Here is a 24,047-nt window from a genome sequence, read left to right as displayed (position 1 = left end):
AAAAATGAAAGTAGTGAATGTAGAAAACAAAGTGAATGACGCAGGCCGGCGATGCACTAGTAAAGGCTGTTAAATATGACGCTCCAAGTCTTTACAAACATCAGTGTAACACATGCTCTTAAGCAGAATGAGTTGTAACCGACAAGCTAGCGCTCTAGCTCCATGCAGGGACCCCAGTGTCACCGAGCTGGCCACATCACCAGAACCAAGAACCTCTGGAACGTTTTGAACGTTAAATGCCAAACGTTGGTCCGCGTAGATGGAACGAATCAGCATCTATTGAAGGTATGGGTTGTAGGAGGACTTGCACAAGTCACTTCTTCAAATGTCCTGTGTGAGTCAACTAGTCTTTTTGCTCTACCCAATGTCGCTTAAAAAGACTTGAAAACCAAGAATGTCTACAATAACGGCCGAAAGTCTACAATAAAGGCCAGTGGTCCATCGATCCTTGATTCATTCCATCAAACATGCTAAAAGAAAACATGGAAAAATAGCACATTGTGCCTTTAAAACATAAACAAACCCTAGAGCCAGTTTTTTCTTTAAACTCCCCCTAGTGGCAACAGCTATGCATTGCAATGACATTCTTTTATTATGGCCTGACCAACAACAGAGTACAACGACCCCGGGTTCTGGCTAACTGGGGGGTTCTGGGTGGAGGCGGGGCCCCCATCAGGTCACCTGAGTAGCAGTCGGTGGCGGAGGAGGAAAGGGCGCTGGTGGAGCGAGAGTGGCGTCGGGTCACTGAGGGAGGAAGTAGAGTTAAGTCGTTGACCTTTTAAGGAGTCGGCATGTGCAGTGGCTCAGCTGGTGTTGCCGTGGCTCCGGCGGGTTTCAAGAGAGAAGGTCTTCCTGGGTATTTGGTTCAGTTAAAGCTGAAGCCGTATCACAGCTTACAAGCACATAGGGGCCGCTTCATCCATTTATCCGATAAAAAAACAACCAAATGAACAAAAACATGTCTACAATAATGGCCATAATCCTCCTCGTTCTCTTCAGACTAAAAATCCTTGAGCGTCTGACCGGAGATCACTTTAAGGCCAGATTGACCAGTACAGAATTAGTAAAGAAAATGAAATAGACTAGAATAGAGACAAGGAAAGAGAGGAAGTTTTAAGTGTGCATTCAGGTTACCATCACAGAAACGACGCATGCAGAGAGATGACCGTAGGTCTCCACACACACACACACACACACACACACACACACACACTACTCACCCAGGGGGGAGAACCCCCGGGTCGGGCTGGCGTCGCGACTGCTCTCGCGACTCGTATCACGACTGCAGCCCTGACTCATGCTGGGCCGCGGAATTCGACTCCGCGCTGCCCGGGCGGCGCGGTCGAGAGAGGATCACGCAGACAGGTGGAGAGAGAGAGAGAGGAGAGAGAGAGAGAGAGAGAGAGAGAGAGAGAGAGAGAGAGAGAGAGAGAGAGAGAGAGAGAGAGAGAGAGAGGAGGGGGGGGGGGAGAGAGAGAGAGAGAGACGGGGGAGAGAGAGAAAGAGAGAAAGACAGGTGGAGAAAGAAAGAGAGAGAGAGAGACAGTGGGTGGGCGAGAGAGAGAGAGAGAGATAGACAGGTGGAGAAAGAGAGAGAGAGACACAGACAAACAGACAGACAGACAGACAGCAGCAGAGGGAGACGGAGAGGTTAAGCACACAGATTGAGGCACAGACAGAGACCCCTGTAGCTCAGAGCTGGGGGAGGAGGGGGAGGAGGGGGGAGGCGGTTAGTCAGCCAAGAGACACCAGGAGCAGCAGGACTGATTGCAGAACGGTCGTGAGGTAGAGGGTATTAGTTAGTAGGAAAATATTAAGCGAGAGGAAGGTTTCTCGGTGGTTTGCCTCCTTGAAGTGACACCTGTGATTTTTGGACATCTGTTGTATTTTCCCCACCAACATCGCCCCCCCCCCCCCGCCAAACCCTGACCCCACAGGGGTCCTGACCAATCAGGGGGCCTGACCAATCAGGACATACATTATCTGTAGTCAATGCTGATCCATAGTGATTTCAGTAATGTAATCAATAAAACCACACCCTACGAATGATACATTCTACAAACATATGTTCACTCATTGTTTACAAGGATACTGTCCCCACGTCAAAAAACAGCCAGCCAGCGGAGATACGCTAATCCACGTCACACAATATCCCAGCCAGTGAGAGCAGACAGAACCCTCTTCAGAACTTTACTGCTCAAAGTCTCCGGCCGACTAACTGGGCAGGGCTCAGCATTCCACAATGCCCGTCGCTCCCCTGTCCGCAGTGATGGACGATGGAAACACTGCCCTCTAGTGGCGGCAGACACCGCGCTCCAATGGCCGCCGCCAGAGACAGACGGTAACACCTGGCTGAGAGAGATTGCCTCGCTTTTCCGGTCTTGAAAGCAAATTCCGTTCTCTTACTTCCTTTGAGCGGTTTACCGGTCTGACACACACCCGGATTGTGTGTGTGTCGTTTTGTGTTTATAAGTTTGTGTTAGTGCAAGTTTGTGTGGTGTGTGTGTGTGTGTCTGCGTGTGTGTGTGTGTGTGTGTCTGTGTAAGTGTATGTGTCTGTGTTCAAGTGTTTTGGTGTAAGTTTATGTGTGTATAAGTGTGTTGTTGTCAGTTTGTGTCTGTATATACGTATGTCGGTCTAAGTTTGTGTGTTTGCATAAGTGTGTGTGCAAGTGTGTTGTTCTAAGATTGTGTGTCGGTAAGTTTGTGTGCGCGTGTGCGTCTCTGTCTGTCTGTCTGTCGGTCGGTCTGTGCTGGTGTACGTGTTTGTGTGTGCGTGTGTGTCTCTGTCTGTCTGTCTGTCGGTCGGTCTGTGCTGGTGTACGTGTTTGTGTGTGCGTGTGTGTGCGTGTTAGGGAATGCGCCCGTCTTACCCGTGGCGGAGCGGCTTGGGCTGGTCTCACGGCTGCAGCCATGGCTCCGCGGGCCCCGGGGCCGGGCCTTCTCAACCGGGCCCCCGCTGGAGGTTGGGGTGGCGGTGGAGATGCCCATGGTGGGCCTGGGGCCCCGGCCGTAGGAGGAGCCCAGCAGCCTGCCTGGAGACCCGGAGCGACTGCCCGCTGCGCACACAAACACACACACACACACACACACAAACACGTTTGGTTAGACAGACTTTAACAGGGGTCCATGATAGAGGTCAAGGGTAAGTGAGGGGGGGGTACTCACGCTGCGATTGGGAGACCACCTTGCCCCTGCTACGCCCCCTGGTGTCTGTGACCAACGGGCCGGTCCCCACACTCTGCTTCCTGGTCCGCACCCGGCCTGAGAGAGAGAGAGAGAGAGAGAGAGAGAGAGAGAAAGAGAGAGAGACAGACAGAGACAGAGAGGAGAGAGAGAGAGAGAGAGAGAGAGAGAGAGAGAGATAAAGACACAGACAAACAGAGCGAGAGAGAAAAAGAAAATCTTACATCAAATGCCTTATAACCATATGGAAATGTTACTTTATCATAGTTCTTTTTCAAATAAATGTATTTAAAGAATTAGCAGAACATCGGCCATGGTCTGGAACATCACTTGACTTCACATCCACCATAAAACATCAATGCAGAGTTGCCGTAGAGATCGTTTTTTCCTTTCCCTCAGCGGTAACCAACTGTCTAATGGAACAATCAATCAATGTCTGGGGAGTTAGCCGATCGATATCAGTTTGACCGGGGCTGTCTGCTGCCCGCCTCCTCCTTCTCTCTCCCACTCTGGACCACGCCACTGTTCCGGGCGAAAGATTGCCAAACTATTTCGGGGTAGCGTGTTCTCCCAAGTTTCTGTGAAAACGCTAATGTTGTTCGGGAATCGCTTCGTGGCTAGCGTACCGCTTCTGACTATTCTTTGTTTCTTTGTGTTATTGCTGATGAAACTATGTTGGCGTTTATGTTTCGAATCCATTGTTTGCTCTGACGCGTTACAAATCGTGGCCAAATCCCGTAAGAAGTCGGGGTCTTAAAGTGGCTAGCTTTGCTTTTACGATCAGTCGAGACAAAGGAATGTCATTTAAAAAATAGACATAAACATAACATAAAAACCAACCATGTGACCATTTCTGACGCTAAAGGGATAAACTTTTGTCTCTTAATAACTATAACTAAAAGCTGAATTAAAAATATAGCAATCATCTACATTGATATCTAAACTAAATTACTCCCTTCGTCTTCACCTGGGCACGCTGTACATACCGCCAACAAAGTCATAAAGCGCGGCTCTATTCCAATGCCAAAAGCACTTAATCTTCGGCTATAGATGCACAAGTTTAACGGTACGTTCTCGGCGAGAAAGAAAAAAAACTTGAATTTGAGCAAACCCATTTTATGAGGAGCATTGCCCATGGGCGACCTCGAGGTTCACGACCTTGGTTTGATCACTTTTAAGTCCACATTTGCATGCGTTTAAATCACATGTTTGGTGCCCTGAAGGCGTGGTCGTTGACAGCGGCTATAAATGAGCAGAGCTGGTGTTTTGAATCACACAACGTGGGACACGTAGTCCTGGGCCAGGCCTGGGGGAGCGGGGAACACCCTTTCATCTCCCACTGGGATTTAGAAGGTGATGATCTGTCTATTTTCTATTTTTACTGAGTCTATATGTGGTAATATGTACAGAGCAGGGGCTGTGGCCAGATGGGGGAATGGGGTGACACATGCCCCCTCTAAAAAGGGGGCATGTGAAAAATGAAAGGATTTGACCTTGATCGGTCGATCCAAAATCAAACAGGAAACGGTTTTGTTTTAGCGGCCCAATGCTATGTTATGCTACGCTTTGTTTTCTATAGCGCAACATTGGATGGTCCTAGTTTGGGGGCCCCGACCGCTGTGGTCAGGTTCTGTGGCACTCTAGTGCCGGCCCTGCTGTCCTCATCTGGCCGTTGACCACACTGAAACCAGTTAAATCTGTTTTTTTTTTTAACTGGTTTGTTGTTGAATATGCATTATTGTAAATGAAGAGATGGATACACCATGCAGCGAGCGTGTCCATGCAGACCCGTTATAACATGTGACCAACACGTCAAAACTGACTTGGAATAACAGACACACACACACACACACACACACACACGGACACACACAGACCCACTTAGGACCTGGGAGAGGACACCCCCCCCCCCCTTGCATTAGAAGGACACACAACACAACGCAGCTTACCCGCCTCCACCTTAGGAGACCACGAGTCATCTGAGAGGCGGGGTGGGGCGGGGGGGAGGTGGAAGAGATACAGGTGGTTAAGGGGTTAAGGGGTTAAGGGGTCAGAGGTCAGGCGCCATGGAGGCGACCCCTAGTGCGTTGCCTCCATGTGTTAACACATGTGTTGACACATGTGTTAATACATGTGTTAATACATGTGTTAGTGCGTGTGTTAATACATGTGTTAATACGTGTGTTAGTGCATGTGTTAATACGTGTGTTAATACGTGTGTTAATACGTGTGTTAATGCATGTGTTAATATATGTGTTAGTGCATGTGTTAATATATGTGTTAAGATATGTGTTAATACATGTGTTAATACATGTATTAATACATGCCTTAACACATGTTTTAATACATGTGTTAATGCATGTGTTAATACATGTGTTAATACATGTGTTAATACATGTGTTAATGCATGTGTTAATGCATGTGTTAATACATGTGTTAATGCATGTGTTAATGCATGTGTTAATGCATGTGTTAATACATGTGTTAATACATGTGTTAATACATGTGTTAGTGCATGTGTTAACACATGAGTTCATAAATGGGTGAACACATGTGTTCATACATGTGTTGTTGCGTGCGTTAATGTACGTGTTAATAAATGCATTAATACCCATGGCACATGTTGTGTAATTTCCATTGCAAACCGATTCAACTGATGATCGGTTGATAAACATCAGTGCTATGAATATGATAAACCTTAAAACAACAACAATTCCTGTGTCCTCAACGGGGCCCCCCCCCATTGGCCAGAGCTCAGCCGGCAGGCGTGTGTGTGTGTGTGCGTACGTGCGCGCGCGTGTGTGTGCGCTCACCCAGCGAGGCGTAGGACCCCGGCGGCAGGGCGGAGGCGGAGCTAAACGGGGCGGCAGAGGGGGCGGCGGCCAGGCGCGTCCTGGCCGTGGCCGTGGCCGTGGCGTTGACGTCCACGTCGCTACGGGAACGCTGCAGGGAGGCGGGGCCGGAGGCGTGGAGGGGGCGGGAGGCCTGGCCGGGTTTCGCTGACGGGACAAACATACAAACGGCTTTAGGAGAGAGAGAGAGAAGTAATGTACGCACTGAATGTATCTCGTATTTAGTTATAGTACTTTAGTTATGTAGCATCTTAGCCTAGCTATCTTTGTTGCATACGGGGAATTTGTTGCATACGTCCATTTTGGCGACGTTGGCGCCAAAATGGACGCTACTCTGCGTGTGATCGCTGCCCTCCTTCCTGTAGACTCCTTGGTACCCTCATGACCCACGCTCTGAGGGTTTGTCTTGTAACGCTCCGTGATAGCACAGAGCTCTGAACTCCGTTTCTGATAGAGTTACCTCGCAGAGAAGTAGAAGACGTTTTTGGGTTTGTTTCTCTCTCTCTCTCTCTCTCTCTCCTTACAACATTGATTCTAAGCTACAGCAGGAAAACATGATTGGCTCTCTGTGGAGCATCTGGCTAGGGGATGTTGCAGTACTGTTTGTTTAGGTAGAGTTATTTAATGTATATACGTAGATGGATATGAGATAGATATAGATAGTGTCCGTGTGGATAGTTATTGGTACCTCTGGTCCCGCTGCTGCCCACAGAGCTCTTCACGGTGAGAGGCCGACTGGGGACACAGAGCACACAGTCAGATACACAGCTTAGTAATACATATACACACCGTAAATAATACACACACGCACACACACTTTTTTCCAATTCTCTGATTCTTATTTGGGTTTAAGAATCGCTGTTTATGATGAATCGGCTTGTCTTGTTAGATAGCACACACAAACACACAGAGTTTCTAAACACATTCACTATTCATTGTGCACATAAGTACAGCCTTTATGGACGTAAAAAAAACAGTGAATGCCATACGAATACTTTACAAAAGGTGTAATCACAAAGAACAAAATGCTATATTGCCATTGATTACATTTGTGGAAGGTGTGCTCACAAGAAATGCTCTCAGGCAGATTTGGAACAACAAGTTGATTTCAACCAATGATATTGGTAACAGAGTATTCACTGAGGCCAGAAAAGTCTTTAACAGGGTTTCATCAGCCAGACCGCTAGTGTCCTTTAAGGTCTGAGATGAGTCCCAGATCCATCAGATCCACATCCCTGTATCAGTCTGGTTCCAGGCTGTTGTGACACAGAAAGATCAGCTCTCTGGCTCGGTTAGGGTGACATGATGGGGCTACGATCAATCAGCTGTCAACACCAGCCCCCACATTAGAGAAAGAGTGCGTGAGGGGGAGAGAGATCGAAAGCGAGAGAGAGTCAGAGACAGACAGAGGGTTGTCTGTCTCTGTCTCTCTCAGAGAGAAACACAACCAGATGGGACGGGAGTGCACCGCCATCAAAACCAACGGCGGAAAAACCAAAGAGCAATGCAAGAACAAAGGTTTGAACCTGATAGAATAAAAGCTGGTAAGAATTGTAGCACAGAGGGACACACACACTCACACACTTTTAATTTCTATTGCATTTCCCTTCCCTGAAAATCCATCACCGACCCAAAACGGGACGAAAAAAAACCCTGTAATCCCTGCAGTCCCCGTAGCGACGGCGACCATGGTAATGGGGGGGCCTTACTTGAGACTCTCCTGTGAGGAGGAGGACGAGCGGTCCGAGGCCGGCAGCGAGGCCTGGCTGTCGCCGCTCTTCAGGTGGGCCTGCAGGGCCTTCTGATAGGACGACTCCAGGCCCTGGAACAGAAGCTCCGCCTCCTGGCTGAAGTGCCCGTGGTAGCTCCAGTAGCACCTGTAGACGGCGAGCCACAGGGCGCACAAAGGGGCACTCAGTCAGTCGGGGACCAATCGCACTGAAGGGACCAATAAAACATGGAACCGCAGTCGATAAACAAATATTAAAGACAGAATTTATTTAGGATTGTATTTTTTTGGTTTTTGCGTTGAGGCTCTGATGTGTTGATCGAACCAGACGTCAATAAACGGTTGTTTCATGAAAATAGATTTCTGAAAATATATGGTGCTCTACTGTGATAAGCATGGACTGAAGACCTGGGATGCATTAAGCGGTGTCAGTATCGACCGCTACAACACAGAGAGGGCAGACCAGGTCAACAAGGTAGCGCATGAATATGCAGATAACGATCGCTAATGATGATAGTTTCTCTATCATCGTTAGCTGGTCCCCACCCACGAGGACCAGACCACGGTGTGACGTCAAACCGCAAGGTGACATCAGACACCTGGCACCACTTCCTGATCCATTAACAAACAGTGGCAGCGACCTTGGTGCCGTCCCAATAGAAATGAATGGAAATAGATTTTGTTATCGCATAAGCTTGAAATCCCTTAGAGTGTTCTGTGACGGTGTTTGCAGAGTCATGCCACCGGAGGGTAATGTGGATGTAATATTGATAACACAGTTAGAGTGACCTCTAAACAATCCCGAAGTCACAGTGTACGTCCTCTTCTTATACTTTGTTCATACACGGTTTTATACAGGATGTTATCATCTGCAGGGAAGCCGCTATGTAGGTGTTTTGGGGGTAGATGCCAGCGACCTCTGAAATCTGCCACATCGTAACTTCCAATCAATAATCAATAATTCCTAAGAAATATGTAATTCATCCCATCATATCGTAGGAATCCTAGAGGCTCCAATAATATCGTGGCCATGTCAGGGTCACCAACGTAAGAGTCGCTCTGAAAGACGTTTTGTTCCTGAGTTCTGATTGGCCGACTTACTTCCTGGCCACAGAGCGGGCCTCGGAGTCTGCGTCGTGAACCCCTTTCTTGATGGTATCCATGACAACGGCTGCATGTCTGCGGGACAGAAATAAACACACAGACACACAATCTTATTGAGGTCTAACCCAAACTCTGGAGTTGGTGTTACCACAGCAGCAATCATGAACAGAGTGGGTATTGTAGGTACACAAAACCTTTCTTTGTGCTGCCTCTGTGTTGCACATGTTGAGCAAATGTTAGGCACTGGCGGCCTTATCCGCCAGTGCTAATATAACTACTTTTAAGTTTGATTCTAGATTGATCAGCTGATCAGAAAAAATAACCGTCCCCATATTTGGTGTTTGATCAATCACAACAGAAGCCATGGAGGCAGAGACGAAAGTGTGATGGATTTGCGAAAGATAGGAGTCTTACCCCCGCTCCTCGACGTCGATATTTCCTTTGTATGCGTGCCACGTTCGATTCCACTACAGACATGTTTTTGATTGCAAGATTGCAATTATCTTTTGCGAGCGTTGCGGCTTTAATAATCAGGGCTGGGTTGTTGGGGAATAGAATTGGAATATGTGGTGTGCTGTGTTAGCAAAAATCATAGCACACTATTCCTACCACACAGTTAACGACCTGAACAGTTAAATGTATCTTCATCTACTGTTAGGTGTGCGGTCCCTCACATTTTGTAAATTAATTAAATCCTCTAGTCTAGTGTGTGTGCCAGGAATAAGAGCAACATCCGCACACACCTAATGAACAACCCTCCGGTCGAGAGGTCTGCATGCATCCCTGTGCACACTTTGTCTATGCACACACACACACACACACACACACACACACGGAGGAGGGGTAAATCGATAGCTAGGATGAAGCGGAGAGTTCCCCTGATGACAGCAGGGCGCGTCAGGTTTCAGACGTACAGACGCCGTTGGGATAGGAAGCCGACCGCCCAGACCCACAATGAGAGCCCGGCCCATCTTCCCCGGGCATCGCCATGGAAACTGCTGAACTAGGATCTGGGCAGGTTTCCCGTCGGCCTGCTCAGCGAGCGTAGCGCTCATTGATGTTTTAGCGGCGATGCGTCTCATCTAGGTTCAGGCCGTGATAATGAAGGGACTTGTCTTATTGTTCTTTTGGGGGATAGGCTTAGGGGGTGTGGTTATACATGGCCTGTGATGCCCTTTGAGACGGTAACACGATTAAAGAGACAATAGCAATAGCATGCTGCTCCCCTTATCAGCCACCTGAAGAACCCTGCTACCCCTGCTGACTTACATTATCGTGACGTCTACAATAAAACCACACCGTTTCTTTCTTTACAGGATGGGACTCCATAAAGGTGATAGCTTTTCGCTAAGAAACTCATCCAGGTAAAAAATGGTTAGGAAAGTCATTAGTTCAAAACAAATCCATTTACTTAAGAGGTGGGACTCTCATCTTCTGTAGTTCTGAATCTCTTCAAAATTTCCCCCAATTTTTTTTTTGCCTTTGTGTGTATACATTATTATCAGTTGATGTAACTTTTCAAATGGTGAATCAGTTCTGAATCAAACCATGATTCAGACCATCAAGGGATCGAAATCGAATCGCCAGATTGCTAAAGGTTCACACCATAAATATAGATATATATATATATATATATATATATATATATATATATATATAGGATCATACATCTAATACATATACATATGTATTCATACACATAATAAAGTACTGTTTCTCACCTCTCCAAGGAGCTGCTCTGCCAATCCTGCAACATGATGTCCAGGAACTCAAAGCATTTCCTGTGAACAAACACAACGCCAATCAGCGAGTGAGACAGACCATCGCCATCGCCATGGTCACGACCACACCCCTCGCCTCCGCCTAGAAACCCCAGGAGGTCTGACGGATGCCTCACCTCCGGATGGCCACGGTCTTGCAGACGCAGTGGGTGCAGATGACGGGGATCAGGCGTGGGTAGTGGGTGTGCTGCAGGGAACACACTACAGTCAGCAGCCGGCGATACTAGCCGATCGTGATCAGGGGAATAATACTGATCATGCATTTAACACTATAACATCTGTAGTAGTACTAGCAGTAGTACTTGCTGCTAGATGGACACCGCACTATCTTTCCTCTGTTTGGTAAGCAAATTGCAAATAGGAGTTTCATTTTGAACGAGGATGCATTCTCTGTTACTTTTTTTACATTGCAAAAAAGTTATTCTCCACCTACCCGCTCTACCCTACCCTATCGGCTCTCTTAATGTGTTGCCTATTGTTGTGGTTTTGTTTATTTTTTCCCTTTTGTTTGAGTGTCTGTACTGTCTGTATGTATTTCTTTCTTATTTGCAAAGCGTCTTTGAGCATTTAGAAAAGCGCTATAAAAAACGGATCAATTATTATTATTATAATTACCCATAGTGAAATAGGAAGAATGGGGCTCTATTCAATCAATTCAATAATTTCACCAAGCACCAAGATGTTGTTTTCTGTCATAAGATTCACTTTAAAAAAAAAACAAGGGACACCGAAATGGAGCCTTTTAACCCCCACTTCACGAACAAGCTAGTCCATCTCATCGGCTTCCATTGATTTTTGGCTAACTCGGTCAAACGCTAACTTGGTCCCAGTCGAGCACCCTTGCCACAGAGCTGGCCGATGCGTCTCGCTGGACTACGGGCACCGTGAACGGCGGTACATCGCTCACCTTGAGGATGATGCGGACAGCTGCCACCCCGGAGGTGGCCATGATCTTGGCGCTGTTGGGGAGGAGGTTCAGCAGCACGGGTATGGTGGCCTCGGCCGCGTGGTCGAACCCGCTGCCCAGCAGCAAGGACAGGTGGCTGCAGACCGACAGGAACGTTTAGAAGGGACACACGGCACAATGATAAACTATTGTCGGCTAAACTAGGTTAAGATGACATGACAGAAGATGAACTAGGCTTGACTCGGATCAGCTAAACTATACTACGATAGCATAAGCGAATACAACATAAGCTTAACTAAGATCAGATGCTAGCACAGATACATCAAATAAATTCCAAACTAAGACGATAAAAATAAAAAAAAATGTATTTGCTAATTCAATCCCAAAGCAGGAAACACACCTTTAGAACTTGGATCAACATAAAGCGTACATTTTTATAATTTGAAATTCGTCCCCTTTTTACCACAGATACTATAGGGTCTATAGCATATAACCGCGTTTTCTGATTACAGTTTAATGCATTTTTCACAACAGACAATTGGACTGGAACTACTTAGCAGCTAGTTGTTTTTTTGCGTTTAAGATATTAAGTGATTTCTTGCCGATGAACCATGGATGCCTTTGTGAATGTCGGCACACATCGAATAACCGATTATTCGTTCGCACCGCCCGCTGATTATTCGACCATGAAGATTTTGAGTTATTCACATCCCTACTATGTGTGTACGTGTGTCCGTCCGTCCGTGTGTGTGCCCTCACCCCAGCGTGATGCAGGCCTCCCTAACCACCTGCGAGCGCAGGTCCTTGGCTGACAGCTTGAACGCGGCCTCCATGAGCCGCAGCTGCTGGGGGAAGCCGTCGAAGTCCACCGCGCCGGCCAGCAGCAGCGAGCGCACCTTCCTCAGCTGGAGAGGACCAGGGGGCGGGACAAAGGGGGGATAGGGGGCGGGGCAAAGGGGGGAGAAGGGGCGGAGCAAGAGGGGGTGGGGGGGCGAGGGCTTAGAATGGATCCTTTTCACAGAGGCGTCGTCGTAGGACAAACACAGGTGTCGCTCATAAGACTGATTGTTGGTCCGCTTTGGGCACGGCTAGCAGGCTTAACTTCACTAGTTAAGTCTAAATTAGGGCTAGGTTAGCATGTTAGCTGTACCTGTAAGTATAATATGGTGTTTGGGCTTTACAGTTTAGTAGGTGGGCTAGGTCAGCATCTTAGCTGTAGCTGTACGTATAGTATAGTGTTTGGGCGGTACAGTGTAGTAGGTGGGCTAGGATAGCATGTAGGCTGTAGCTGTCCGTATAGCATGGTGTTTTAGCTTTACAGTGTAGTGGGAGGGCTAGGTTAGGATGTTGGCTGTAGCCGTACGTATAGCATGGTGTCTGGGCTTTACAGTGCAGTAGTTGGGCTAGGTCATCATGTTAGCTGTAAACTGTAACTATAGTATAGTGTCTGGGCTGGGCGTTAGCATGTCAGCATGTTAGCCGGGGGTTAGCTTACGGCGGCGACACGTAGCTCCCAGTCTCGCTTGTCGTCGGACAGCACGTCCCGGATCTTGGTCATAGCCTCCTCCAACTCTCTGTTGGAGTGGAGCTGAGGACACACGCGCACACAGGACGTTCAGGATTTCAGATGGATTTGTAACCATATCCCCAACCAGTTCTGAATGTTATACTTGTTGTGGTAACTAACAAGACAAGTTGATTCATCATAAACAGCACTCAACACTGTTAACCCAGAATAAGAACCAGAGAATAGCCTGCAATTAAAAAAGTGTCTGTGAGCATGTTTGTGACTGCTGGCCATTGTGACTGGGCGTGTGTGAGTGTGAATCTGTGCGACTGTGTGTGACTGTGTGTGTCTGTGTGCGTGTGCGTGTACCTGCACGGTGGGCACATCTTCAAAGGCTCGGAGGAAGTCTTCCTCGTCCACGGCCCCAGCGCTGCCCGCGTCTTTCCCTGAAGAGACAATCAGAAAAGACTTCGATGTAGCACATACTGGTGCGCGGCGGCTGGTTGAGCGGCGGCTAGCGCGGCAGCCGCTGACGGCGTGGCGACGGGTAAGCGTCTGACCTGCGGACTTGGCGCCGGAGCCCGAGCTAGGCTTCCGGAAGGAGCCCATGCTCACCGCCTTCCTCCCGGACGCGGACGCGGGCTTGGAAGACGAGGTGGAGCGGCCCCCATCCACAGAGTCATCCTCATCGAAGTTCTTATCTGGAGGGAGCGAGGGAGGGAGGGAGGAAGGAATGAAGGGACGGAGTGAGTGAGGAGGTGGTGAGGACCGAGGAGAGGAGACAGGGCCCCAGTCAGAGGCCGGACAATCAGCACTTTGATCGCCATGTTTGACGACGGGCCAGGAACGCCGTGAATGTCAACGATCGCATGGTTCTGCACGCCCACTCGGGGCTAGCTCAACGGCAGCGGGTCTTTTGAAAGGCTCTCGGCCATTTCTGGAGAAGAAGTAGAAGCTGTGTTGCGTTCTTGGCAACAGCCACAGGTTTGATTTACCGCCGTCATATAAACTGAGGCTTTGAGGTAGTAGCGGGTCTGAGGAGATGCCTTTGGCACCGATTTAAGATAATGGGAAATAAGTTCTGGCTCTAGAGGGTTATGTTGATTGTAATGTGTGCGTTACGAGTGGGTAATTGTTCGCGTGGCGGCGAGGGGACAGATTTCAGTCAACCCGTTGCGCTGAGCTAAACCACATGCTGATTGTTATTTGAAAGCCGTTAACTTGGAGATGGTACAGTGCTGTGAGACAATGGGTCTTAAAAAGGCAATATGTGGCCATTGGACGCGCTTGAAGGGCTCAAGGAAAAGCCAGCTCCCATATTTTAGTGGTTATGTGGCCTGGATTCCCTCTCAAGGCATCTTACCATGAGAGGGAATATATAGAGGGAACCCCTCCCAAAATAATAATAAGCATTATAACATTAAGCAATCAGCTCCTTTAAAGCTGCAATTTCTATTGAATTAAAATTAAAAAATGCAGCATATGTTGCAGTGTCCACAGGTACACTCAGAGTTCACACAAATGTACTATGTAACATACTAACAGGACTATCACTATCTGGTCCTGATGCTAGCACAGAGCTAACACCAGGACTATCACTATCTTGTCCTGATGCTAGCACAGAGCTAACACCAGGACTATCACTATCTGGTCCTGATGCTAGCACAGAGCTAACACCAGGACTATCACTATCTGGTCCTGATGCTAGCACAGAGCTGACTCCAGGACTATCACTATCTGGTCCTGATTCTAGCAAAGAGCTGACACCAGGACTATGACTATCTGGTCCTGATGCTAGCACAGAGCTGACACCAGGACTATGACTATCTGGTCCTGATGCTAGCACAGAGCTAACACCAGGACTATCACAATCTGGCACTGATGCTAGCACAGAGCTAACACCAGGAATATCACTATCTGGTCCTGATGCTAGCACAGAGCTAACACCAGGAATATCACTATCTGGTCCTGATGCATTGTGGCTACCAGCACACAAAGACACAAAGTTAAAGGCGGATCATTCAAACATAAATAATAAAGATACATCCCTGAAGCCCATGGGCAAAGAGCCCAATGGATGTGTGGTGGCCTGGCTTTTGTTTTGTTTGAAACAACTCAAAGGGACATGGCAGCGCCACAGCAATGACAGCTGAGCACGGATTCTATTGTGGGTGGACGCCATCTTGTTTGCATCCTGTTGCGCACCATGTTGACTAGTTAGCCTCATGCAGTTGACATTGACACTAACACTAACTCCATGGTTCCCTTTTCCATAGAGGACTAGCTTTGAGGCTCTCTGTAAGGAAGGACACTAGTAGAAATGGTTGGCCAAAAGGGTGGATTCTGAAGCCTACCCTCCCTCACCCTTGCTCCGAGGTTATCCCTCCCCCCCCCCCGCCCCATGGAGGGGGGGAGGGGGATAACCGGACACCAGATTAACCCCCTCCCCCCCTCTCCAGCCACCCTCCCTTCACCCTCCCTCACCCCACCCTGGAGGAATCCACCAGTCTAGCCCATCAATCCTCATGAATTATTAAAGGTGTATATTAAGTACACACAAAATAACATGCAGGATCACACACAAGGCAAGAGTCTCTCCCTCCCTCTCTCCTATAATGTCGCTACACCCTTGTGTGTTACACAGGCTCAGCCCAGTGATGGGGACTCGGCTGTCAGTCCCACGACTAAAAGGAAACAAAATAAAACGGGGGTAAGTTAAATAAGTGATCAGGTATGCTTCAGCCTGAATGCCCATAGGCACAGCATCACACGCTCCCACAAGATACTGCTGCTGTTTTGGAACATACCGCGAGCCATCCACTGACAGGACGCTCCACCACAGCGCAGAACCCAGCAGCGGTCATCATGACAACGACGACAACAAGCAATACCAAAGCAGAACCCATTCACAAACAAACCAAACCAGCATCATCTGCTGTGTTCCCCAGCCAAATTGCAAAAAGGACAACAAAAGCAACAGACCACCACCGCCCCCCGACAACTGCCGCAAATGTGATTCCCGGCGCAACGGCATAAAACGTGACAACAGAGCTAGCGTTCCGCCGCTGGACTCCCGCCCGCGGACAACAAACAAAACAAGCGGTCTTGCACCCTCTGCTAGCGCTGACACAGCCCCTTTCCTGGACACCGGCGTGCTTCAGCTGACCTCAACCGTGCACTGGGAAGGCGGGGCGGTCTCTCCTGAAGCAAGGCATCGCACCGGCATGGTGTCATCCCTCCCCCCTCCCCCCCCCCCCCGACACACACACACACACACACACACACACACACACACACACCGGCATTTACATGCGTCTCTCTCTCTCTCTCCCTCTGCCTCTCGCTCTTTAAAATGCAGGAGGCTGTAACAGTGTTTGCTACGCATGCAGCTCATCGCTGACTACCGACCGCGATCCCACGTCTCTCCGCCCCCCCCCCACCCCCGCGCCAAGCGTCCATGCTTCTCCCCATGCACCCCCCCACCCCACAGACACACACACATCATCCAGCGGCTTACAGGAGCAGATGCGCCGACAAACCAGCTTCCTCAGCATGCTGGCGGCGAGACAGGCAGCCAGCCAGCCAGCCAGCCAGCCAGCCAGCCAGCCAGCCGGGCGGACAAGCAGACAGACAGAACACAGAGACACACACACAGACAGACAGACAGACAGGCAGCCAGCCAGCCAGCCAGCCAGCCAGCCAGCCAGCCAGCCGGGCGGACAAGCAGACAGACAGAACACAGAGACACACACACAGACAGACAAGACAGACAGACAGACAGACAGACAGAGGACAGACTGTTTCTCCAGGTGCTATTCCTCCGGTCCTCACATCGTCGCACGATGCTGCCAGCCAGCACGACGCTCTCTCTCTCTCTCTCTCTCTCGCCCTCTCTATAGACTGAGGGGAGGAGGAGACGGAAGGGAAGCAATGGGAGGGGGGGGAGGCAGAGGATGGGGGCGCGGAGCTGCCCCTCCCCCGGTGAAGTGAGCCACATGTCACAGACTGTGTGTGTGTGTGTGTGTGTGTGTGTGCGCATGGCCTATGGACACCGCCCCATCTTTCACACATGTGTGCGCACACACACACACGTTTGTTTAGTGTGATTGATAGGGCAAGGAGTTCTAGCCCTTCTATCATATTATCTGATGGGGGGGGGGGGGGGGGATTCACTGTGTGGCCTTGGTGTCATCATGACTCGACAACAAGGGAAGAGCCAGATGGGAGGGGGGGGGGGAAAGAGAGAGAGAGAGAGAGAGATAGTTTGCTTTAAGCATCAATGCAGAGTCAGCCTTCAACAATTCCCCAAGGCTTTGCTCCCACACAGAAACCAGTAACAATGTCGATCATTTCAGCTAACTCGGAAACTTCCCCACGGGTCAACAATTGTTTCCAGATGTATTGATGTGGAATTTGACCCACAAGTCAAAGGAACAAAACCATGTGACCAAAACATCAGGATTCTGTTCCCAGAGGGGCGCCACCATTTTGTAGTGTTGCCCGAAATGTGAGTGACCGTATCTGGTTTCCCTATTTAGTGCACTAGTCGATACTTATAATGCACAGTAGAAGAAGTGTACAGCTAATGCTCACTTAATCCCATGATGCATTGCGTCATTGGTTAGCAATGCATTGCTATAAATAAATATTTAGGCTGCTAAGCCATTTGAGACTGTTTTGGTGATTAAGGGCTATACAAATAAAATTGAATTTGGTTTCATTTAATTGGATTAATCCAATAGAGATGGACCTTGGACGGGTATATTTGGCCAATTAGCTGTCACACAGAACATCTTGCAAGTGTTGGCTTGTTTATCAGACAGTGATGCCTAAGTAGTTCTCTACCTAGTGTTCACTATGTAGTGAACAGGGAATGAGGGAACAAGTGGGCCAATTACAACATAGCCTCAGGGAAGTAAGACACCGGCTGTTGCAATGACCTCCTTCGACCACCAGAGGGGGCTCTGCTGGCACGTAACCACGGCTGCAAACGAAAGCTCAAAATCCACCCACAGGGACTTCCAGAGAAAATAGATACATCAAACTGGTTATGCAATCGCTCATTCTGATTGGTTCAAATGAGTGCCAGGTGATTTCACTCCCCGCACTGAAAGACTCTAAGGTTTAAATCCCAGGCATAATGAGGACAAGCAACAAGAAGCACTTGGAGAGGGAGGGGGGGTTTGTAGTTAATAGTTGGATGAGAATACAGCAGGTTCAGCACCTGTTCCCTAACACCCCTCGGCGGAACGGTGGCCTGATGGAGTCTGACAGGTTGTCCTCCGGGCTTACGCTCACAATGTGACATGCTGGAGCCTCGGAATGCAATGGCTCACAACCACAGGGTGATTGGTGAGAGAGAGAGAGAGAGAGAGAGAGAGAGAGAGAGAGAGAGAGAGACAGAGAGAGAGACAGAGACAGAGAGAGACAGAGAGAACAAATTGAATAACAGCAGTTAACCGTCAAGATTTCAATCCAGATATGCAAATTCCAACGAGTCAAGAAGGACTGATGTTGAACAATAACAACCGTCTACACAACAACGATGACAGCCACCACGAATACCTCAACCCTTCCGCATTTCACAGCCGTGATGTAGAGCAGCTCGGTAACCCTGACACAGAGGTGTCGTCACAGGACACATAACACCAGTTACGGCTCTCTGTCCCAGGGCTAGCAGACCTATCCTCACTAGCTCAGTCATAATTAGGGGTAATCAGGGACACCTGGGTCGGTCCTACAAGGACACCTCTGTGAAAAGGGTCTGTTCCCATCCCACGGTTCAACCGGCCAATGGGAGCACAGCGGGGGGGGGCGGGGCGTATGATGGACACAGAACCCCCTGCGGACCAGAACAATCCGGGCCTGGACAACAGCAGGAGGGAGCGCTAGGCCCCGATAGCGTTCATTAGCACTCCTCCGGTGCCCCGAGGCGTCTACGGTTACACCCACCCAGGGGGAGCTACGGCAGGAACACAAAGCCCAGAGAAGAGGGCTGACGGACACCGGGCTAGCGCTGCCTCGGCCGGCGGGCCAAAATAAAAGTGGTTAGCCTTTAATAGCGTTGCATAGAAAGATACCCAGTGCTCGTAATGCTGGGCGACGTCAAAAGATTACACGTTGTGGTGAGGACATGATGTGGTGGATGTGAGCATGCATGGTCTCAACTGTAATGACGAATGGGAAGAATAGCCAGCTTGTGATTATGAATGGCCAGTCAACGTCTAGTCTTTTATTCAATAAGAAACATGATTTTTGTTCAATAATAATCAATAACGAATCAATAATAAACTATACTGCGTTATTTAAAAAAACACAATCTTTTAGGGTTTGTACATTGTAAGGGGTGTGTGTGTGTGTGTGTGTGTGTGTGTGTGTGTGTGTGTATGTATATGTGTATGTGTGTGTGTGTGTGTGTGTGTGTGTGTGTGTGTGTGTGTGTGTGTGTGTGTGTGTGTGTGTGTGTGTGTGTGTGTGTGTGTAACCCGAGCAGACCGCTACATTCATCAGGACAGCGGAGGTATTCAGTAGGGCATTTGAGAGCCAACTCCCCTGGGAACAATACAAACCAGTTAGTGTGGACAAACCCTCGCTGGTTAGACGCTGCGTTCACTCACATTTCACCAAAGCTAACCTCACCATCAGCCACATGAAGCCACAGTCGCTAGCTACCGATCATGTCCTACTTGGCAAGACCAGTTTGTTTTGATAGCAAGCTAGCTAGCTTTGGAAGCTATCCAGCTAGCCGGTGTGCATGGTTCCTGCTGAGGAAGAATTAGCTTGTGGAGAAAGGCGGAATGCCTTTGTTTTAAGGAGCAAAACCGATCATAAGTGCCTTTGGATTCATGTAAAACGTCTCTGCAGTAACACATGCTCGCATTGGTTTGATGTAACCCATGATCCCGGTACAATGCCACCCACAGCCAGTCGGCCAAATGGGAAGGACACCCTCCTCCATCATAGTGTTCCCCATGTCCCACATCGGGAACCGCAGCTAGAGTGGATGCAGTCCCTGTTAGTAGAACCTCCTCTTGCTGTTCTCCCTGCGTGATGAGAGCCGCTCCTCTGGCCTAGGTCCGGGCCAGGGGGCCGAGAGAGAGGGCTCCCTGCCAGCGCTGACCTGCATTATTCACCAGGGAGGCAGGGGGGTAACCCTAGTCCTGGAGCGGGGGGGCGGGGGGAGCACAGGACGGGTATCGGCCTGGATTCAGTGGCTGCATTGTCGTGACGATAGTGTGGTGGTTGACATTGGCTGTGGGAGTCGTCGGTTTCAAAATGAAGTATTATGTAAAACGTTTCTTGTTGGAAATGGAACAACTGAATGGTTGCCTCTCTCTCTCTCTCTCTCTCTCTCTCTCTCTCTCTCTCTCTCTCTCTCTCTCTCTCTCTCTCTCTCTCTCTCTCTCTCTCTCTCTCTCTCTCTCTCTCTCTCTCTCTCTCTCTCTCTCTCTCTCTCTCTCTCTCTCTCTCTCTCTCTCTCTCTCTCTCTCTCTCTCTCTCTGCACACACACACACACACTCCTTTTGAACACACATACATACATGATTGAGTCTCAAGAATCGTAGGAAATCATTGATCTAAGACCGATCAGAGGTCAGAGAAGGGAGTATCTTTCGGCAAAGCAAATGAGATTGCGACTTTCAGGAGGAAAGCAGAGCACTGGGTTTCCAACACAGACAATAAGCTCTCACCAGGTCATGTGGTACCTGCGTCACACTGGGAGAAGAGCCCCAGTGAACACTTCATGTCAAGTCCAGATTCATTTATCAAAAGCCTTTTCATCAAGCACTTCCTTACTTGCACAGAGAACGCCAACACAATATCTGAACAAATTACCAACAAGGCTTTTTCGTTTGATACAAGAAAACAATTGGGTATTTTTCAATGCATTTTCTTCATATTTCGTTTTATTTATGTTTTAAAACTTTTAACCCATTTTCTTCATCAGTTCAAGTGAGCTTCAAAAAACCTTGCTCACCTCTCATAGTGAGTGACATAGCATACGGCACTATATGGGGCATCCATTTTTAGTCGGGCTGCTCAAAATGCACGGTAGACAAATCTGGTTCCCTACATACTGCACTACGTCATACCCATAATGCACCATAACACTAGTGTACAACTGCTGTTGCGCCGATATATCCCATGATACTTAGTGCATTTCTCCAATGTTTTCATTTTCAAATCAGATTCAACGTGCTGGACACATGCCAGGCGAGCAATCACCCGAATAATTATCAAACCTCTGACGTGGAAAAGCCTCCCCTACCGCCCCCTAGAGACTGACAGCATGAGTTCAGAGACCATAACACAAAACAACATTACTTTAATACCTGTATGTCTTCCACCTTATGCCCAATTCATAATTGTGTCTCTTTGTTTGAAGTACGAGCCAAAGTCATTCCTTGATGTGGATCTCTTTGGCAATACACCTAACTCTGGATCACACCGCCGTTAAGACTTTTGTGGTTAAGGAGCTGCAGCCACACTAGTCCATTTAAACCTGGTGTGAGACTGGTTTAACTGTGCAGGCTTGCAGGGCTTCCACAGGCGTGGTGTCTACGTGGAGCGTACTAAAGTGTCGCTGATGTTGATGCCAAGAGAAGCAAAAAGGCAACGATCCACTTTCCAGGACGATAAAGTCGCATCGTGTCGAGTGAACAACAAATTAAGACCCTTAAAAAAGAAACGACGCCACACAACTTTCCTTCTTCTTTTGTTTGTGCAAAAGTAGGGCTGCTACAAACAACAGAGAACCAGTCAGTCAGCGTAGGACACACGAGTAACATGAGGAAACGGGACGGTACCTGGCTCTGATGTGTGTCGCCGCTGCAGACGCTCCGGAAGCAATGATGAATGGTGCAGACAGATCAACTCGCTCGCGAATACAGAGAAATGCTTTCAAATAAAGCACTGCCGAGACGAACGCTATAAGCAATCTCCTGACAAACTGAACACCCGCGTGCATCTGCGCGTTTGCAGCAGCCAGTAAATCAGGCCATATCAATGGTAGGAAGGAATACGATACTCATTTTACCTGAAAGTGTTCATCCCGTGCGACTCAACCGATGAGCTATGTCCTAGAAGGAGGAGACAAGTGTCGCCTTTCCGGTCGATCAGGAAGGAGCGAGAGGAGCTGACACTACCCTGTGTGACTTGGAGGCACTAGCTGCTGACAGCCTGCCCCCCCCTTACACACACACACACACACACACACACACACACACACACACACACACACACACACACACACACAGCTGAGGGCAAGAGGACGGGGGAGTGTCCCATCACCGTTTTACTGCTGATGCACTGACACACACACACACACACACACACACACACACACACACACGAACACACACACACACACACGTCTTGTGACTGCACAGACGACAGCTGACAACTCTCCTCCAAAATAAGAGCACAGCGATTACAAAGTAAGATGGTTCAGGGTTTTCTATCAACTCAAACTCCAGGATGATAACAAATCCCTCCCCTCTCCCCTTCCCTCTTTCCCACTCTCACATTGTCTTTCTGTATCTTTGAACTTTTCTCGGTTTAATTCTTTAAACTTCAAACTGGCCCAATTGGCAGTCCTCGATTGGAAGATCAATCCTTTCTGTCGTTTGATTCCATCTCCCTCCCTCCTTCCCTTCCTCCCCCCTCCCTCCCTCCTTCCCTCCTTCTCCCCCCCTCCCTCCCTCCCCCTTCTCCCCCCCTCCCTCCCTCCTTCCTCCCTCCTTCTCCCCCCCTCCCTCCCTCCTACCCTTCCTCCCTCCCTCCCTCCCTCACTCCTTCTCCCCCCCTCCCTCCCTCCCCCTTCTCCCCCCCTCCCTCCCTCCTTCCCTCCTTCTCCCCCCCTCCCTCCCTCCCCCTTCTCCCCCCCTCCCTCCCTCCCTCCCTCCCTCACTCCTTCTCCCCCCCTCCCTCCCTCCTTCCCTTCCTCCCTCCCTCACTCCTTCTCCCCCCCTCCCTCCCTCCTACCCTTCCTCCCTCCCTCCCTCCCTCCCTCACTCCTTCCCTCCCTCCCTCCCTCCTACCCTTCCTCCCCCCCTCCCTCCCTCCTTCTCCCCCCCTCCCCCTTCTCCCCCTGCCTAAAACACTTTCCGCCGCTCTGCTTCGGTGACATTCACCGAGCTGTCAGTCACCGCGGCATTGACGCACAACACCCCCTTTGAAAAGACTACAGGTGGCCTGTTACCACGGCGACTGGGCTGACCTCCCTCTAATGGCTCTCTCCCGGGAGCGGCCGGCCCTGAAGAAACTCGGAGCCCTTTGCATGCAGATGTTTGCTCGTCCAAACGGCCTACATTTGAATAACGCCAAATAACCAGTACTGCGTGCTTTATTTAGCTTAGCCTCCACCACGGATTCCATTGCTGTGATTGGGTCTCTGCTTCAGCCAGAAGAAGTCCCAGTGATACATCGTGTGTGTCACATGGAAGCATGCATCTCTGTGGGACAGAGGTGAGATGTGTAGTACCCTCTCTCTCCGTTTCGCTGGATGGATAGTGTAGATACAGTTCTGACTGGGATCCATTTATCTACTACTTTAAAGACTGTATGCAAATCGGTCAGGTCCCATTGGAGTGAGCTCTTTCTTTGCTCTGCAAGATTACGGCATTGGGGGCTTGGAAAATGGCTTATTCTGCATGTTTGAGTCCTTCCTGTTCATTTAACATCTTCAGGGAGTGAAATGTTTCCTCCGATTCCCCATTCCCAGACAGTCCGGGAGGCTCACTCCCTACTGCCTTCAAAAGCACAGCCCTTCATCACCGCCTTCAGCTCAACGTTTGTTCTGGCGTTTTTATTGGACATTGTCACGAAGCTTGGGTCAGTCCCAGCTCTAATTCAACAACTTACTATTATCTACCATAATAAAGCACCCACCCCCACCTTGACTCCAGTGTCCGACCAAGCTTGCTCTTCTGCTTAAAGCTAGGGTAGGCAATGCAAAAGAACCCTAACCCTAACCAGAGTA

At 49.1% G+C, this 24,047-nt stretch overlaps 1 protein-coding gene across 1 annotated transcript in view; it reads right to left on the bottom strand.

Annotated features, from left to right (window-relative positions):
* LOC307074733 (CLIP-associating protein 1-B-like) overlaps positions 1 to 24,047 on the bottom strand; it is a 53,877-nt gene that overhangs the window by 20,320 nt on the left and 9,510 nt on the right. The window contains exons 8-20 of the mRNA XM_079735005.1: positions 13,626 to 13,766; positions 13,435 to 13,511; positions 13,054 to 13,146; positions 12,318 to 12,463; positions 11,559 to 11,694; positions 10,768 to 10,838; positions 10,592 to 10,651; positions 8,868 to 8,945; positions 7,747 to 7,914; positions 6,726 to 6,772; positions 5,999 to 6,184; positions 3,168 to 3,263; positions 2,873 to 3,058 (exon numbers count right to left, since the gene is read on the bottom strand). Coding sequence (XP_079591131.1) covers positions 2,873 to 3,058; positions 3,168 to 3,263; positions 5,999 to 6,184; positions 6,726 to 6,772; positions 7,747 to 7,914; positions 8,868 to 8,945; positions 10,592 to 10,651; positions 10,768 to 10,838; positions 11,559 to 11,694; positions 12,318 to 12,463; positions 13,054 to 13,146; positions 13,435 to 13,511; positions 13,626 to 13,766 — 1,485 coding nt within the window. The remainder of the gene's footprint in view (positions 1 to 2,872; positions 3,059 to 3,167; positions 3,264 to 5,998; positions 6,185 to 6,725; positions 6,773 to 7,746; positions 7,915 to 8,867; positions 8,946 to 10,591; positions 10,652 to 10,767; positions 10,839 to 11,558; positions 11,695 to 12,317; positions 12,464 to 13,053; positions 13,147 to 13,434; positions 13,512 to 13,625; positions 13,767 to 24,047) is intronic.

Source organism: Pollachius pollachius (genome assembly GCF_949987615.1).
Source record: "Pollachius pollachius genome assembly, chromosome: 4".
In the NCBI taxonomy this organism is placed as follows: domain Eukaryota; kingdom Metazoa; phylum Chordata; class Actinopteri; order Gadiformes; family Gadidae; genus Pollachius; species Pollachius pollachius.
This window is presented reverse-complemented; position numbering and strand designations above follow the sequence as displayed.